An 18851-nucleotide genomic window follows, 5' to 3' on the forward strand; every position below is an offset into this window, starting at 1 on the left:
CTTAGGGCTATCACCGTGACATCTACAAAGGAGTCTAATTTTAGATAAAATTTTAGCCTTTCCCTTATCCCTAGCCAGTGTTTGTTCTTGAAAACTGTAAGCCCAGCACAGCCTTTATGCATGAAACTTATTTGATGGTTGGTTGTAGCTAAAAATCCTTTAATGTGCCCAGGAAACCTGGTGCCTGTTGATATGGTACTTTCTTTTTATCATTTATGATAGGATTAAAAAAAAATAGAATAGCATATTAGAAAAAAAAATGTAATGACCTATAATCTTTTGCATTCCCAAGCTATTTGAATGGCTATTTACTTTTAGTCATGCAGAAACAGTTGGTTCTGTACTCTGATAGCGTGTTTTCTTTTGGAAATCATTTAGGGTCCTTTCTCCTCCATTGGATTTGGCCCAAATAATAGAATCACTATTAATTTTGAAGTTTTGAAATCCTACTGAGCAGCCCTGGTGGTGGTTTGGGCCTCAGGTTGAGCTGCTCCGTATGTAGGCCAGTGGTTTGAACCCATCAGCTGCTCCTTGGGAGAAAGATGAGGTGCTCTACTCCCCTAAAGATTTAGAGTCTTGGAAACCCACAGTGGCAGTTCTGCTCTGTCCCCTAGGGTCAGTCACTGTGAGCTAGAATTGACTCAATGGCAGTAAGGAAATATGACCTAAAATTGCTCTTAACCTTAGAAGATAAGGATCTACATAAAAAAGAAATACTGTAATGCTCTCAAAAACCTCCACGTCGCTCAGTGAGATTCCTCTGTAAGTTTCACGTTTCCTTTCCTTTGATCAGGTGGCTTTCTGGTGACTCAGAGAATGTTGGACATGTTCAAACGGCCCACCGATCCCCCAGAATACAATTACCTGTATCTACTCCCTGCCGGCACCTTTGTGGGAGGTTACTTGGCGGCCCTCTACAGTGGTTATAACATCGAACAAGTAAGAGGCTCTTTTGAAAGTTTTTAGTTTGACCACCACATTTTCTTCTCCAGCGATTGAAGAGTTTGCATTATGCACATACAGAAGTCATCCTGGCAACATCTTGGTCTAAGGATGGAGACCTCGCATTGGCCTTCCAACTGAAGGGGCAAACATAAGTTTACCTGTTGTCCCAAGTTTTACCATCTATAAAAAGCGTTGTGCAGGTTATTAGTATCCCCTTTCTGTATCTGACTGGGTTTTTGCAAGGATACAATGGAATAATCAGTACAATTTCAAGTATTTTATTTATTAATTGTTATGTCTTTTTCCCACTTTCTTTTATAAGTCACCATAACAAAGACGTGATCTCTACAACTTCTATTAGAGGGCTACTATTAGGCTAACTCATTATTATTTTTTGTGGCAAAATATATATAACCAACCCCCACCCCCCAAAAAAAACAACAAAACAAAACACCCACCTTGCCATCATAACCATCGTCACCACTGAAGTGTATGATTCAGTGACACTAACGGGCACTTGCCCAACAATGCAGCCATCATTGCTCTTTATTTCCACCAGTGTTGCACCACTCGCAGCAGGAACTCAGCACTCCTTAAGCAGTAACTCCCCAGTCCCACTTCATCCAGCCCTAGTAACCAGTAATAAGCTTTTGTTTTCATGCATTGTATTTTAGCTGTTTCATGTGAGTGGATCCTGCAAGACTTGTCCTTTTGTGAGTGGTGTATTTTACTCAGTGTAATGTTGTCAGGGTTCACCCCTGGAATAGCATCTGCTGTTGCTCTTTATCATTGAACTGTATGTTTATGTCATATTTTTTCCCTTTCATGTCATATTTTGTTTATCCATCTGTTGAAGGCCGACTCAGTTTTTAAAAGGTGGCTTAAAAATGGGTGCTTTAATAAAATGATTTTTTAAAACATGGGTGCTGTATAGAAAAATGGAAGCAGTGAAATTGAACTTTGAAAGTTCCGAGTTGAAATATAACACTGAACTTTCTTCTGAATTCAGTATTGTCCTTGTGTGTTTATTTTATTTTCAAAGACTTTCACTAGATTGTAACCTCTGTGACAGCAGAAGTCAAGCATCTCTTGATTTCTGCTGTGCGTCTAACAGGCAAGCCACTAACCACAAGGCTGGTGGTTCTAAGCAGCAACCATTCAATGGGAAAAAGATCTGTCTTGTAAAGATCACAGTCTTGGAAAACGGGGTAGCGCTACTTTGTCGTACAGGGTTTACTAGGAGTTGGAATCGACTTGAAAGTAATGGTTGAGTTTCCCCACAAACATGCAGTATTTGACGAATGAACAGAATTCTTTTTTTTTTAAAAAAGAAAAGTTGGAGTCAGCCAGACCCATGGCTGAGTGCCCCCCACTTGCCATTTACTGACCATTTGTAAATGGTTTTATGTAACTTCTTTCAGAGTTGGTTTTTTTCTTTTGTAAAATGAGGATGATGATTCTTCCCTCCGGTGGGTCTCGTGACACTAAATCATGACATAAGAGAGGGCCACGGCACAGTTCCTGCCACTTAGAACTGTGGGCCTGGCTCCTTTGCAGAATTTTGTCACGTCTACGAGTTTTTTCAGATCCTTTCAGTTGACTTGTGAAGGCAACCTGTCCCTTGAACGTTCTAATAGCACATTTACGTACTTCTGTGTGCCTTCATGTGTGAAAATCACATGCAGAAGAAATCAATGCTCACAAATGGTATTTCACATGCATGCGTTGCTGTTTCTGGTGCATAGGAACATAGACTAAAACACCCGGGAAGACCGCAGGCGGCCCCCTGTTGTCTAAATGTGCCATTGTCCTAGGAGAAGCATGTTTTTATCACAAGGGTTCTCCCTGCGTTCACAGACCGAAGGTGGTAATGTCCTCTCTTTCTCCCTTCCTTCTGAAAGATCATGTACCTGAGCTCAGGGCTGTGCTGCGTTGGTGCCCTGGCCGGCCTTTCCACCCAAGGGACAGCTCGTCTTGGCAATGCTTTGGGCATGATTGGGGTTGCCGGAGGCCTGGCAGCCACCCTGGGAGGCCTCAAACCCTGCCCGGAGTTGTTAGCTCAGATGTCTGGAGCGATGGCTTTGGGCGGTACCATTGGTAAGCACACGTGGGTTCTACTTATATTGGAGCCCCTGCCCTAGAGCAATGAGCTACTGACAAGTCGTTTGTTAGAATGAAGCCCGCACAGGGCCCTTCTCCCTCTGGGCATGCGCTTTGCTTTGAGGCCGACAAGGACCCAAGCATTAAATTGCCTAATCAGCAGTTGTTCCAGTCGTGATGATTTTAATGAAAATCCTTCAAAACTGGTTCAGCTTTCATTTAAATGCAAGCATTTAAAAACATTGGGTGACCATGTCAGCGGAGTGCAAAGAGTGGGCTTGAAACACCCTCTTCCCAGTTTTCACTTTCCTCCACTGACTGAGTGTCCAGGCGGGCGGGCGGTCGGTCGAATGGGAGGTCACAGTTCTCATTTACGTGTCAGATAAAGGCTCCTCTCTTCTTCTGTTGGGTGTGAATAAAGGGCCCTGGTGGCACAGCGGGCGAGGCTCACAGCAGGAAGCCACAGCTGCTCTGCCGGGGAAGAGGGGGCCCCGGCGCCCATAAGCAGTTGCAGTCTTGGAGGCCCACAGGAGCGGTTCTGCTCTTCGGTGGGGTCACTATGAGTTGGAATCGACCTGGTAGCAGTGGGCTTGAGTTTCTTGCGTTTGGGGAGGCAAATTATTGTAGAACACACTGCTTTCACAGACCTGTTAAGAACTTGGAAAAACACATGTGCCAGCAGGAGAAAAATAACTCTTTTCAGGAATTTTGTGAGTCAGTTGTTAAACACAGCCATTAACAACAATTACATTACCTATAACCTGAGAATTAAGTAAATTGCATGAGTATTAAAAACAAAGGTTGATAAGACTCAATGTCTCACTCTCTAATTACATGACTAGATTTTATTATCTGTGCTCTTGATGCTTTCAACATCTTTTGTATCTCTCTGGAGGATCCCTGTGGCGCTGTTGGATAAGTGTTGGACTGCTGACTGCAAGGTCGGTGGTTCAAACCTATCAGCCACTCCATGGGAGAAAGATGAGGCCATTGCTGTCGTGACGGCGTTACAGCCTTGGATCAGACTTGACTCACTGGCAGTGTGGACGCTGTCCGGTAGAAGTCCTGTGTGAGGCTATGCCGCTGCAGATCTCTCCCTCAGCCCATGCTCAGGGACGTCACTGTGGTAGCGGAACGTTGGATGCCTCCACTATGCCCATCCACAGGAGTAGAAAGCTGGAAGTTATCATTTCCTAGTTTGCCCATCCTTAAAGGTTCATATTGCAACTTCAACACAGACATGTGCCGTGTCTGTAGCTGTTATATTAGTAGCACACAAAAAAGGGTGAAGTGTTCTTTTAACATTCGTAAATGATTGTCAGACTCGGCCGAGGCTGGCGGCATACTGGCTATGCGTTGGGCTCTGATCTGAGCGGTCAGCAGTTAGAAACAGCCAGCCCCGGAGCTTTCTACTCCTGTAAAGAGTTAGATCCCCCCAAACTCACAGGGGCAGTTCTACCTGTGGATCATTGTGAGTTGGCATCAACTGGGTGGCAGTGAGTTTTATTCTTATTTTTTCGACTTTGCAAATAAGTCAGTCACATTGACAAAGTGAAGCTGTCAGATACACCTTTTGTTTCACTTTCATCTTGCTAATGTGAATAAAAATATCATTCAGTCTTAATGATTGGAACTACACTCATTAATCAGTTTCAAATAGAACTAGCCTATTGGTACAAAAATTTGGCAAACATCAGCAAAACATGCTGTGAAAATCAGCGGGCTGTGTGGGATGCCTTATAAAACAGCATATGCTTTATGACTACTTAAAAGTCTCGTACTATGCACCTTTCTGTTAGTAAGAACTCGGGTGTGCTTCGATGTGCACATATTACCCCCCCCCCGCCAACCCCACCCCACCACCAGGAACTGGTTGTTGCAACATTTATCAGCATGTCATAAACTTTGTGTGCCCCTTGTTAAAGAAACTCTTAATTTGGACCTTTCCTACCCGTATTTTTGTATTTCTGTACCGCTGGACTTGGCTCCTCCTTGCTCACCTGAAAACCTAGGCCTTCCTCATATTCTCTCTGCTCCTGATAGTATCAGGAGCAAGTGCTTAGCTTGTAAAGAGAAGGGGTGGGCTGTTGTACAGGGAAGGGGCCTCCAGGGGATTGAGCGGTGTTTTCAGCAATCTGAAGGATCAGGAGACTGGGGAGCATGCAGAGCATATGAGGGGAACGATTGTGTATGTTTGGGCTCTTTAGAATTTGGCCTTGGTAAGGTGTGCGGCATAAACCTATTTTGAAGGTGCGCACACACACACACGCACACACACACACACAGTACCAGTGTTCTTATCTTTTGGAGAGCTGAAGTAGGATCTAGATAGTTATTGGTGACAGTGAAGGGAACTCCTAACTGAGATCCTTCTTGTAACTTGTCAGAGAGCTTGTCGTTTTTCAACTTCCTTTTGATTTTCATTTCTCAACAGGCTTGACAATCGCCAAGCGCATCCAGATTTCTGACTTACCTCAGTTAGTTGCTGCGTTCCACAGTTTGGTGGGCTTGGCAGCTGTGCTGACTTGCATAGCTGAGTACATCGTAGAATATCCACACTTCGCTGTGGATGCAGCAGCAAATCTCACCAAGGTCGTGGCCTACCTCGGTACTTACATCGGTGGTGTCACCTTCAGCGGGTCCCTTGTTGCCTACGGAAAATTGCAGGGTGAGTGACTCAACATTGAGATGAATATTGTTTAGAACGTGTGCGGGGTGGTCTGGCTCACCTGTTACATGAAGTGCATGAATATGCAACCTAGGAATGTATAAAAGCTGGTCCCCACCCCCTCATGACTTCCATCTATTTCTCATTATAAGCCACAATCAACCAGGAAGCTATTTCCTCAAAGCAGACAGCAAGTGGAGGAAACTGGTGCTTAGACGTTTCCTTAGAACACAGGTCCATTGGCCTACTGCACCCTTTGCAAGAAGAAAAGATTTTACTCAGTGACCCCCCCCACCCCTGACAATGAAAAACTTCTGTGCTTTAGCCCATGATCCAGGATAAGGTATATGGATCTGGTGTAAACCCCCCCTCCCCCCAATTGCTCCAGTGCGCCCCCACCCAGGGGTGCAGTACTGCCCACTTTGGGAAATACTGGCCTAGAAGGACTCGTTGCCGTGTGGTGAATACACACAAAACAACCTCCGTGGAACCCTTGCAGTGCGATAGAAGGTTGCTGACGAAGTGTGCGTGACCAGCAAATAGGACTTCTTCGGAAAAGGGAGGCACGCGTAGGGCCCTCTCGTCAACTTTGCTTCTGCTGAAGCCAGTCATCGTGGGAATGGAACTGGAAGGGAAGGAAAAACATGTTGGCTGCTCTCAGGAAAATGTGGGTCTCCAGAGAAGCCAGTTCACAGTTTGAAAGCTTGGTCTTGCCTCTTAGTAATCAAGTCATTACTATGAAGCCGGGCCCTTCCAGCCTAAACAAATCACAAACAGCTTCAAACCTCATACATTCTTGTCTCAGCTTTGTCTTTGGAAATAGCCAACAAGTAAGGGTTTGTCTCCCTTGGGCTCACTGGATAGCATCTGAAATGCTATTGTTTTAGGACTCTATTGAAGTTTTAAATAAATAAAACCACACGTAGCAACTTCTGTGGTAGCCATGGGGGCAGGGATTGTGTGTATGTGTGGGGGTGAGGTGGGGTAGGGAGGGTGGCGCTTTCCAGGTTCTATGACGGAGAATGCATCGTCATACCACTCAGGTGAGGAAAGGAACAGCAGTTACGTTGAACTATACTTTCCCCGTCCCATTCATGGCTGCTGACGGTGAGAATTTCAGTTTGCTTTTATGTGTCAATATCCAGTGCTCCAAAGTGATTCTTTAAACTCCAGGCTGTTTTTCTGAGATTGGGTTTTGGGAGTTTAGGATTGCATGACATGTATTTGGGGTGAGAGAATGTGTAGGGGGGTTCTAGTGACACACCCTAGGTTCTGAATATCCTGTGGTTGGTTCTAGGTATCCTGAAATCTGCTCCTCTCCTGCTCCCTGGAAGGCACGTCCTCAATGCGGGCTTGCTGACTGCTAGTGTGGGGGGACTGATCCCATTCATGCTGGACCCCAGCTTTACTATGGGCATTACCTGTCTGGGCTCCGTGTCGGCTCTCTCTGCTATCATGGTAAGATGTTAATGGCTAAGGCGCATACTTAGGAACAGGGTTTTTTTTGGTCAGTTTACAGACTGATAGTCTGTTCAAGGTGGCTTAGGGGGAAAAATGACTTCAAAAGATGTTATAGGTTCATTCTCGCAGGACCTAGGAAAGAGAGAAAAGTGGTTGAAGAAAATAGCTCTGTCTCCATGTAATTTCCCATAGAAAGTTGTGGCACAGGCGACATTCTTGTGACTGGGGTTTTTAATGCCCGAGGGTTGTTTTGGTGAGTGGGAATTTCAAAACAGGAAGGATGTTAATAACACTCATGAATTTCCTACTGTGTGACAAGCTTTTCGGTGTAGAGCTGTGGGCTTTCCGCACTTGCTGTATGGTGGCCGCTGCACATTAGTTGCTCTCCTCCTCCGTGGACATTTTTTGGCACCAAATCAAGTAGTTGTTGTTCATGCCATTCAGCCAGTTCTGACCAATAGCCACTGTGTGCACACCAGAACAAAGCCCCGAGCCATCCCCACAATTGTTCCCACACTTGGGCCCATTTTTTCAGTCTCACTGTATCAGTCCCTCTTATTGAGGATTTCTCGCTGTCCCTCTACTTTGCCAAGCACGATGTCCTTCTCCTGGGACTGGTCTTCTTTGAAGACATGTCCAAAGTATGTAAGATGAAGTCTCCCTACCTCTAACGAGCACTCTGGCCATACTTCTCCCAAGAGAGAGCTGTGTGTCTCTTTAGCAGTCTGTGCTACTCCGTTCTCCAGCACCACAATTCAAATGCATCGATTCCTCTTCAGGCTTCCTTATTCCTTATTCATATGCCTGTCCAGCTTTCACAGGCATATGAGGCAATGGAAAATACCATGCCTTGAATCAGGCCCACCTTAGTCCTCAAAATAACATCCTTACTTTTCAGTACTCACAAGAGGTCTTGTGCAGCAGATTGACTGATAGAACACGTATTTTGATCTCTTGACTACTGCTTCTGTGAGTATTGATTGTGGATCCAAGTAAGACCAAATCTTTGATGTTACCTATTGGTCCAGTTATGAGGATTTTGTTCATGACATTGAGTTGTAATCCATTCTGAAGGTTACAATATTTGATCTTCATTGACTAGTGCCTCAAGTCCTCCTCGCTTTCAGCAAGCAAGGTTGTGTCATCTGCATATTGCAGGTTGTTAATAAGCCTTCCGCCAATCTTGATGCCACATTCTTCTTCATATAAGCCAGCTTCTCTGATGACTTGCTCAATATACAGTTTGAACAAGTATGGTGAGAGGATACAACCTTGGCATACATCTCTCCTGGTTTTAAACCACACAATATTCCCATGTTCTGTTTGCACAACTGCCTTTTGATCCACATACAAAATTCACAAATCTTGGAAACTCATTCATCACTGTTATTCTTTGTCTAAGTGTAGGTCCATCGGGCATAGGCTTGAAAACCTATGGAACATAGTTCTACAGCTCGGGGCGCCATGACTCAGAACTGGTTTGAGGGTGGCCTGCTGGCATAATGGTTAGGGTTGGCTGTGGTCCACAAGGTCACCAGCTAGCTGTTCCTTGGGAGAAAAAGGGGTTTTGTACTCCCATAAGCATTTGCCATCTTGGAAATTCACAGCAGCAGTTCAACCCTGTCACCTGGGGCCACTGTTTGTTGGCAGCGACTCAATGCAGTAAATTTTGAGTGAGTGGTGGGGTGGATTGGTAGACTCCGCTCTAGTTTCTGCTTGCCTTTGAGCACTTGAGCACTGCCTTGATTCCCCGCCCCCCCCCCCACCCCACTGAGCAGTGTTTATAATTGTATTATTGGTCAGGTGAGAGGTGCTGAGCCATCACCGCAATGGGGCGTATATGTAAATGCTGGTATGGTAATTAGCATCTGACATCCCATGACTTCACACAGGGGAAAAGAATCACACTCTACATTAGCCGAAGTCTGATTGCAGTGAGCCAAAGTCACACACGCCCCAGCCATCTACCCTTTGTGCAGTAAATTCGACCCATTGTGAGACCTGTTGTTCTCTCGCAGGACTCTGCTTTTCTGCTGGGTTTGATAATTCATTGAACTGGCCACACAGAATTCACAGAAAATAGTCATGATGATGGGATTTATTAAGAGAAGTGGAACAGGTTACAATTCAGGATCAGAAATGTTTAGGATACAGCAGTTGCAGTCAGGACAGCATCTTCTTAGCTGTGCATGCAGCCACACACTCTCTCTGGCCTTGGGCCTCTCCGCCTCATGGCCCCTTGGCCTCGGACCTGCAAGTGTTACCAAACTCCTTTCACTTTGTGGATAAATTCTCAAAGGGCAAACCACTCTACTACATGCCTCACCTCAAAGGCACTCAGCTCTTGTTCCCCGGGCCAGCAGATCTAGCTCCCCAGATTAAGCGCCCAAGGGAGTTTCCTGCCCCAAGACACGGACTGAGCTTCCGAGCTTTCTTACTCTGTGAACTGGGAAGCCCATCAATCTCTCTGGTGATTTTGCTTCTTCTGCCACTGCTTTCCTGACATTTTGTCCCTACTTCTCCAGCGCCACACCCCTCTCTGTCTCTGAGCTTGAAAAGGCTCTGTGTAGGGATCTTGAGATATAAATGGTGTGCTTCACTCCTTGCTCTTTCTTGATGGTTGTTAGATTCTCCCATTCCTGTTCCAGAGATGGCTTATTGTAAACTGACCAATTCCTGTCTTAGAGCCCCGTAATACACCCTCTCTGCGTGGGTGTTACAAAGACTTTGGCTGGAAGAGCTGTATCAAGTCAGTGTCCCCCTCACAGTCAGAAAACCTGTGATGATCAGGAACTGAGATGTGGATTTAGGGGCTGTTAACTTTGAGACTGGTTTTCGTCACAGGGTGTGACTCTGACAGCTGCCATTGGAGGAGCTGACATGCCTGTCGTCATCACTGTGCTGAACAGCTACTCAGGCTGGGCCCTGTGTGCCGAGGGCTTCCTGCTGAACAACAACCTGCTCACCATCGTGGGTGCCCTCATCGGCTCCTCTGGCGCGATCCTGTCGTACATCATGTGTGTGGTAAGAAACACAGGTTTGAAAGAAAATGAAGTGGTCTTCTGAAAACCAGGGTGCGCTTGTAATTTCTTTCGTTTGTGGTAGAAATTAGTATGCCAGCTCTTATTCCCTTCAGCAGAAAGGTCAGTGTTTGTTTTGACTAAATTACTAAGGGTACTTTTAAAGATTAGGAGTCATGGTGGCACAGTGGGTTAAGCGCTAAGCTGCTAACTGCAAGGTTGACGGTTCAAATCCATGACGTGCTCTGTGAGAGAAAGAGGTTCTCTGCTCTTATAAAGATTTGCGGTATTGGAAACCTTGAGGAGCCGATTGTTCTCTCCTGTAGGGTTGCTGTGAATTGGCAATGGGTTTTTAAAACAATCAATAATCAGGAATATTAAGCATAAAGATGAAATTCTTCTAGCCCTCCATGTAGAGATAAGCCCTTAGCTAGACTTTGGGTGTATTCCTTTCACTCTTCCTTGTGTGTGTTGCGTACATCTTTCTGTGTTTGATCGTATCGTTTACTCTTTTACTTTCATTTATAAAGCTTCATGTATCGTATTGTTCACTTCTTATTAAAACGCGTTTTAAAATATTAAAGTACCACTGACTAGTTCATCATGTGGACATAAAGCAAACCAAGCGCACTGCCCCCAGTCAGCTCTGACGCACAGGGACCCTGCGGGACAGGGTAGAACTGCCCCCGGTGTCTGAGACTGGAACTCTTCATGGGAGTAGAAAGCCCAGCCTGTCTCCTGAGGAGTGGCTGGTGGTATTGAACCTGCTGACCTTGCAGATTACAACCCAACTCATAACCACTGTGCCACCAGGGAATCCCTTACGGACATATAATTTATTTAATTTTACTGCTATATGTTTTAGGTTGTTTGCATTCTTTTGCATTACAAATCTTTGCAATCTTTGATTTTTTGTCTTAGGAAGGATTCCTAGCAGTGAAAGAGTGTTGTAGTTATCTTGCACTACTGTCACAGAAATGCATCAAGTGGGTGGCTTAAACAACCAAGAATCTCCTGGATAGAGTGGGAAGAAAATTAAGATCATGAAGTCTTTGAGTTTCGTTTTAAAAGTATTTTATTAATTTTAAAAAGTATGATTTGGGTAAAAGCTTACAGAGCAATGTAGTTTTCCACCCAACAGTTCATACCTGATTTTTCTGGTGGCACGGATTGTAACCCCCAAGATCTAACCAGACTCATCCTGCGTCAGTGCCTCAGCATTGTCCTAAGAACACCTGCTGGGGCAGTGGCTAAGGGTTTGACACCCACCAAAAGGTCGGTGGGAATGATTAGGTTGTCATAGAAAGCCTCATTAGAAGTGGAATGCTGAAACGAGTTCTTCCTGATAAAAAAGTATGTTTGGTCTCATGGACCATATTGTAAAACAAAGGATTTGATGGCCTTACTTCAAGGTAACCTAAGAGACTTATCAGTGAAATCGCCCAAGTTGTTCAGGGATGTATGGAAATTTTGAGGTTTGTGTCTCATGTTTGAAAAATAACAGATTTTAGGATTTCAAAAATGTATGTAGAATAAAATTATTTACTCATTTGTTCCAGAAATACTGATTTCTCTAAAAACCAATTCTTAACCCCTGGTTTAATTTTATTGTTTGATGTGTTTGAATGACCAGCAGGGGGCAGCAGATTTTCATTATTACTGTAGAAACTCCTGGTTTGTCAGAAAACGGATTTTAAAATTGAATGAGAGAATTTGGATTTTAGTAAAGACCTTGCATACAGATATTGGGGTAGAGAGGTCTGGTATTAATTCTTAGAGTATCATCATTGTTAATTGCTTAACTCCTTTTCTTCCTTTAAATGATTTTCTTTTTGTGCTTGTATATTTCACCATTTCCCTGTTGCTGTCTTTTGTGCTCTTCGTCTGTTCCTTCATTTCCTTGCTCTTATTGATTATTATGAGCATAACAACTACAATGACTATAGTAATTATTATAGTAACAGGCCAGGATGGTAAGTAGATCAAGGTAGTAAGAAATACTTGTTGAAAATACTCTTTTCTGTCTGTACTTCTGTACTGATATATTTTTCTCTCAGTTGTTGCTACTTTTCATATTTCCCAGTCTCGGGTTATCTAATTTTTTTCCTTTCCTTTTTTCTCTTTGCACTGCTTGAAGCAGGCCACCCACTGTTGTTAGGTTCCATGGCGTCAGTCCTGGCCCGCAGTGACCCTGTGCCCAGACAAATGAGACACTGCCTGGTCCTGCACCATCTTCACCATGGTTTCTGTTCCTGACCCATGTTTGCAGCGACTGTCAGTCCATCTCCTCGAGGTCCTCCTGTCCTTCACTGCCCCTCTGCTTTACCAAGCAGATTGCCTTCTCCAGGGAGTGGTCTCTCCTGGTAGTATGTCCAGAGTATGTAAGGCAAACTATGTTGCCTATAAGGAGCACTCTGGCCTTATTTCTTCCAAGACAGATTTGTGTGTCTTTGTAACAGCCCATGGTGTGTTCAGTATTCGTCTCCAGCACCACAATGCAAACACACCGACTCTTCTTTAGTTTTCCTCAGTCAGTGTCCAACTTTCACGTGCACATGAGGTAATACCACACCTTGGGTCAGGCCACCCTTGTGTTCAAAGTAGCATCTTTGCTTTTAAATGCTCTAAAGAGGTCTTATGCAGCATATTTATCCCATGCCACACACCTTTGGACCTCTTGACTGCTGCTTCTATGAGCATCGATGGTGGATCCAAGCAGGACAAAATCTCTGACAACTTCTACCTTTTCTCCATTTTTCATGACTTAGCACCTGACACATTCAGGTGGATTTCAAGTTTGTGGTGAAGTGAGCATTAGATAACTCTTTCATCTATTAGCTGAACCTGAGTTTTGCCATCTTCACTTCATAGGTTATGATAGGGGGTACAGAAGGGTCAATGTGTAATCAGTATATCGACTCCTTATTTATTGAAGGAAAAGAGGCCCTGATGGTACGGTGGTTAGAACTTGTGCCTGCTACTTAAAAGATGAGCAGTTCAAACCCACTACCCACTCTGCAGGAGGAAGCGGTGGCAGCCTGTTTCTGTGCCAGCCTGCTTCTGTGTGCAAAGGCACAGACTTGGAAGCCCCGTGGGGACGGCTGTGCTCTGCCCCACCAGGTCACTGTGAGTTGGAAGCGGGAATGGACTCCCTGGTAGTAGGTTTTGGGTTAACGGCAGAAAATTTACAAGTTCAAATCAGAACAAAATGGGTTTGTTATTTTTACTTATATTTTAAATTATTTTATTTATTCAGCCTAAGCTGAAATCTCTAAAATTGAATTTCTGTTCTGACAAAGAATTCTTTTGGTTGTCCTCTGAGCCTAATGCTGTGGTTGCACAATTCCTAATATTACAAAAATTGAAAACTGCTGACAGTGTCTAAGCAACTAGCACAGTGACTGATTTGCTTTTCCCTGCTTATCACAGACAGTAGAAGCGTGTGAAAGTGAAGTCTTATGTGCACGGACACGAGTCAGAGAAGGCAGACGCAGATATTGTCCATGGGTAGTGATTGGGAGACGGAAATGCCAGGCAGCCCTCTTACATGTTTCTGTGTGATCTGACAGTCCCTCTCTTTCAGATAAGGAGCCCTAGTGATGTAGCGGGGTAAGCGTTGGGCTGCTAACCATAAAGTTGATTCTAACCCATCAGCCCGTTTGCAGAAGAAAGATGAGGCTGTCTGTTGCCTTAGAGGTTAATCACCTGGGAAACCAAAGAACCAGTTCTCCTCTGACCTTTGGGGTCCCTGTGAGTCGGAATCAACTCTTTGGTAGTGGGTTTGTGTTTGCTTGTCTACTTCAGATCGGATCCAGATTGCCTAGAAATAGAAGACTTGCAGAAATGGTACAGCAGTTTTAGATTTTTGCACATTAAGTGAAAATAGAACAGAATGAACTGACTCAAAAGTCACACCAAACAAAAAGTTGTTTGTTTTTCTTCTTTTACTTTGCGGTAACTTATTAGGATGTACCAGGTAACGAGAAATGCTTTGTTGCTGTTTTGCTGTTAGTGCCATCGAGTTCGCTCCTAAGGGCCTTCTGCATAGCAGAGTCAAACGTTGCCCGGCCCTGCAGCATCCTCATGATTGTCGCCGCTGTGCTGGCTCCTCTCCTGGAGAGTGTCCCTCTCTGTTGTTGCTGCCTCATTTTTGAACATGACAGCAAATGCCATATACGTTCTTCCTGCTTGGACTTTGCTGTATGACTTTTCCTTTGTCTTCGTATTTATTTAACAGTGCACTTTGAAATGCTATGCAGTAAGGGGCTCGTTTTAATGTACCATACAGTTTTCCTTGTCGGGCTTAATAGCTTAAAAAGAAAGTCTTAGTGTTGCAAACACTTGGTCGTGGGGACTGAGGACTCTCTAACCTGCGGGTCGGCGTCACAAGGGACAGTCTCATCAATCACTTCTTGTTAGGTGCCATCAAATTGGTTCCGACTCATAGCAACCCGATGTACAAAAAACCGAAACTGCAATCCTCACAGTGGTTCCTCTGCTTGACCAGCAGATGTGGATTTGTCCTTTTGGCAGTCCATGGTACTTTCAATATTCTTCTCCAGCACAATTCACATGTGTCTATTCTTCTACGGGCTTCCTTATTCAGTGTCCAACTTTCACATGCATGTGAGGCAATGGAGAATTCCACGGTTTGGGTCAGGCGCACCTTAAGTCCTCAAAGTAATATCCTTGCTCTTCAATACTCAGAGGTCATGTGCAGCATATTTATCTAATGCAATGTATCTTTTGATCTCTTGACTGCTGCTTCCATGAGCCTTGATTGTGAATCTAAGCAAGGCATAATCTTTGACAACTTCAACCTTTTCTCCAGTTATCTTGATGTTACCTATTGATCCACTTGTGAGGATTTTGGATTACCTTACATGGAATTATAGTCCATACTGAAGTCTACAGTACGTGATCTTCATCAGCAAGTACTTCAGTTCCTCCTCATGTTCAGCAAGCCGGGTTTTGTCATCTGCGCATCACAGGTTGTTAATAAGCCCTCCGTCAGTCCACATTCCACGTCGGATGATTTGCACAGCATTCAGATGGAAAGAGTGTGGTGAGAGGCTATCACCCTGATGCACACCTTTCCTGATTTTAAACCGTACAATCATTTAAACCATTTTGCCCATAGAATCTCTCAATATTGCTATTGGAGCCTTGGATTTTTTCAGTGGAAGATATGCTGAGTGTGTTCTGTCTTCTACTTTTCTCACTCTCAGTGTTTGCTCTTTTCATTACCGTATTTTGCATTGTCTCCTTGAGCTGCCCTGTGAAAGTTTCTGTTCGGTTCTTTGACTTCATTCATTTGCCGTAGCTACTCTATGATTTAAGAGCAAGTTTCAGAGTCTGTTCGGACACTTATGCTGATCATTTTTTAATTTCCTGTTTTTTAATGACCTTTTGCTTTCTTCGTGTGGAATGCCCCTAATATCCTCCCACACCTCACCAGGTCTTCTTTCATTAGTCTTTAATGTGTCACGTCTGTTCTTGAGATGGTCTCGAAATTCGGGTGGGCTGTAGGTACGCAAGGTCACATTTTGGCTCCTGTGGACCTGCTTTCATCATCTTCAGTTTCAACAAGAATTTACAGATGAGCAATTGGTTGTCTCTTCCAGTGTTGGCCCCAGAAATGTTGGTTTAAAAAAAAATCATTTTACTGGGGGCTCATACAGCTCTTACCACAATACTTACATACATTCATTGTGTCAAGGTCATTTGTACATATGTTGCCGTCATCATTTTAAAAACATTTTCTTTCTACTTGAGCCCTTGGTATAAGCTCCTCATTTCCCCCTTCCTTCCCCTACCCTCCCTCCTTCATGAACCCTTGATAATTTATAAATTACTATTATTTTGTCATGTCTACACTGACTGATGTCTCCCTTCACCCACTTTTGTCTGTCCCCCAGGGAGGGGGTTATATGTAGATTATTGTGATCGGTTCCCCCTTTCTTCCCCTACCTTTCCCTTCCCCTCATGATATTGCTACTTTCATTGCTCGTCCTTAGGGGTTTATCTGACCTAGATTCCTTGTGTTTCCAGCTTTTATCTGTACCAGTGTACATACTCTGGTCTAGCCGGATTTGTAAGGTAGAATTGGCATCATGACAGTGGGGGACGGGGACAGCATTAAAGAACTGGAGGAAAGTTGTATGTTTCATCGGTGCTATACTGCACCCTGACTGGCTTTTCTCTTCCTGTGTCACTTGTGTAAGGGGATGTCTAATTGTCTACAGATGGGTTTTGGGTCTCCACTCTGCCCTCCCCCTCATTCACATTGATAAGATTTTTTGTTCTTGGTCTTTGATGCCTGATTCCTGATCCCATCAACACCTCATGAACACGCAGGCTGGTGTGCTTCCTCCATGTAGGTTTTGTTGCTTCCTGGCTTGGTTTTTATCTGTTGATATGGAGCTTCTCCAGCTTCTCTTCCCACAGATGTAGTCAATTTGACTTCTGTGTTTCCATCTGGAGATGTCCACGTGTATAGTCTGTTACCTTTTGTGTTAATGAAAAAAAGGCATTTTCTATGAAGAAGTCATTAGTTTTGGAAAATTCTATCCTGTGATCACCAGCTGATTTTTATCACCAAGACTATTTTTTCCAACTATATTTTCCTTCCTTTTTCTTTTTTTTTCCAACTTTTGCATTCCAATTGCAATTTATTATCATTGCATCTTGAGTACACATTTGATCAATTTCAGGCTGAAGGTATTGGTACACTTCTTCAATTTCTTCATTGTTAGATTTAGTGGTTGGTGCATAAACTTGAATAATGGTTGTATTTATTGGATTTCCTTGTATTCATATAGATACTCTCCTATAACAGATGGCAATGTACTTCAAGATAGCTCTTGGAGTGTCCTTTATGATGATGGACGAAACCTCATCTCCTTCCTCTTGGTGGTGTGTGCCGTTCTCAACATAGTAAACCATGTGATTTTCTGATTCAAAATGGCCAATCCAGTCCGTTTCAGCTCACTAAGACTCTGAATATTGATCTTTCGGTGCTCCATTTCATTTTCGACTACTTTCAATTTTCCTAAATTTTGTACATCACAAGTTCCAATTATTAACTGATGTTTGCAGCTGTTTATTCTCATGCTGACTTGTGTCACATCAGCAGAGGAAGGCCCAAAGGCCTTCTTCCTCAGGCTTTGCTTCCTCGCTGACAGTAGCGTGCTTCTCTTCCTTAGGTTTTCAGTTCCTGACAATGTTGAGACGCTGTCTATAGGGTTTCCAAAGGCTGCTTCCTCTGTATGGGACAGCCCACTCCTTCGTCATAGTCTGGAAACTCTTAAGCAAACAAGCAAAAAAAAAAAAAAAGTAAGAAATCAAACAAAACCCTAAACGTTTGTCGAAAAATGATGTTGCAGTGATAGATTCAGAGATGAAAAATACTTTCGTTTTGAAGAGAACACATGGAATCAGCTTACTGGTCAGATCACTCTAAGTACATGTTTAACAAGTTGACTTTGATGGTTAAACTACTGTGTGGTTGGTTCCCTTTTTCTCTCTCTAGGACGTTACCAGAAGTGGGCACCCACTAATGACATGTTTTCAAGATTCTTTCCTCCATTCATTCTTGTAACAAAAAGGCACTGATTGTTTTAAGTTAAGCTAGGCTAAAGTGGCTCTGCCTCTGCAGTACTGAAGGATACAGGTGATGGAACCTCCTTGTAGGTTTGACTTTCTTTTTTGAGGTCCAGACACTCACTGTCCAAACAAGGCTTTGGAAATTTCCCGGGCAAGAATTTGATAGGACGTATTTTTTGTTAATTTAATTTCAGAACTCTTTAATTCAAAACCAGGAAGGATTTCTCAGAATCAATGAGTATTGAATGTTTGAGAGGTCTCATGTATGACTTATGTTCTTTAGAGCTTTGTGGAACTTTGTCTCCATTTACATATAGGAGCATGAATGACTCAATTAAAACCTCGTGCTACATTAGGGCATTGACATCATTGAAAGCATTAATTTTTTCCTGACCCTCCTCTTGGTTCATTATCAGAAATTATTAATGCTTTCAATGATGTTAATATTTATACATAAAGAATATTTCAGGCATTATTTTGTATGCAATATCTTTGGACACATTAAATGTACTTATTCCAAGTACTTTCTTTAACCTAATTGACTCCTGTTTACTGAAAACAGGCCAGTGTGCAACTGATGGGAGGAGAAAGTGCCGCTGCTTGCCTGCTGTCATTTAAATTCTTGAAATACATTGTGGCAGCTAGAACAAGGGTCCCTGGTTCAAAAAATAAAAGCTCTAACTGATAAACTCCTTTAAAGGCTGCATGTAAGATTCATAGAGAGCTGTAAAAACATAAAACAGTGTGTGGCTGCAACTCTGATGTGGGTAATTTTGTTCCCCAGGCAATGAATCGCTCTCTGGCTAATGTGATTCTTGGAGGCTACGGCACCACTTCAACAGCTCACGGGAAACCCATGGAGATTTCTGGCACCCATACAGAAATCAACCTTGACAATGCAATTGAAATGATCCGAGAAGCTAATAACATTATCATCACCCCAGGTGAAAAACCAAGAGCAAAACCAAAAAAAACCCGAAAACACAGTGGGAGGTGGCGGTGGACAGTGCTGGCGGTGGGGAAGGCAGGGGAAAAGCTTGAGCAGAAACGTG

The 18851-nt window shown here is 43.6% G+C and overlaps 1 protein-coding gene across 5 annotated transcripts in view; it reads left to right on the plus strand.

Moving 5' to 3' along the window:
- Positions 1-18851, plus strand: part of NNT (nicotinamide nucleotide transhydrogenase) — a 117895-nt gene that overhangs the window by 68255 nt on the left and 30789 nt on the right. For all 5 annotated transcript variants that reach the window (XM_075541010.1, XM_075541009.1, XM_075541012.1 and 2 more), the window contains exons 13-18: positions 794-939; positions 2847-3042; positions 5480-5713; positions 7011-7171; positions 10019-10198; positions 18584-18743. In XM_075541010.1, coding sequence (XP_075397125.1) covers positions 794-939; positions 2847-3042; positions 5480-5713; positions 7011-7171; positions 10019-10198; positions 18584-18743 — 1077 coding nt within the window. The remainder of the gene's footprint in view (positions 1-793; positions 940-2846; positions 3043-5479; positions 5714-7010; positions 7172-10018; positions 10199-18583; positions 18744-18851) is intronic.

This window comes from Tenrec ecaudatus, chromosome 2 (genome assembly GCF_050624435.1).
Source record: "Tenrec ecaudatus isolate mTenEca1 chromosome 2, mTenEca1.hap1, whole genome shotgun sequence".
NCBI lineage: Eukaryota > Metazoa > Chordata > Mammalia > Afrosoricida > Tenrecidae > Tenrec > Tenrec ecaudatus.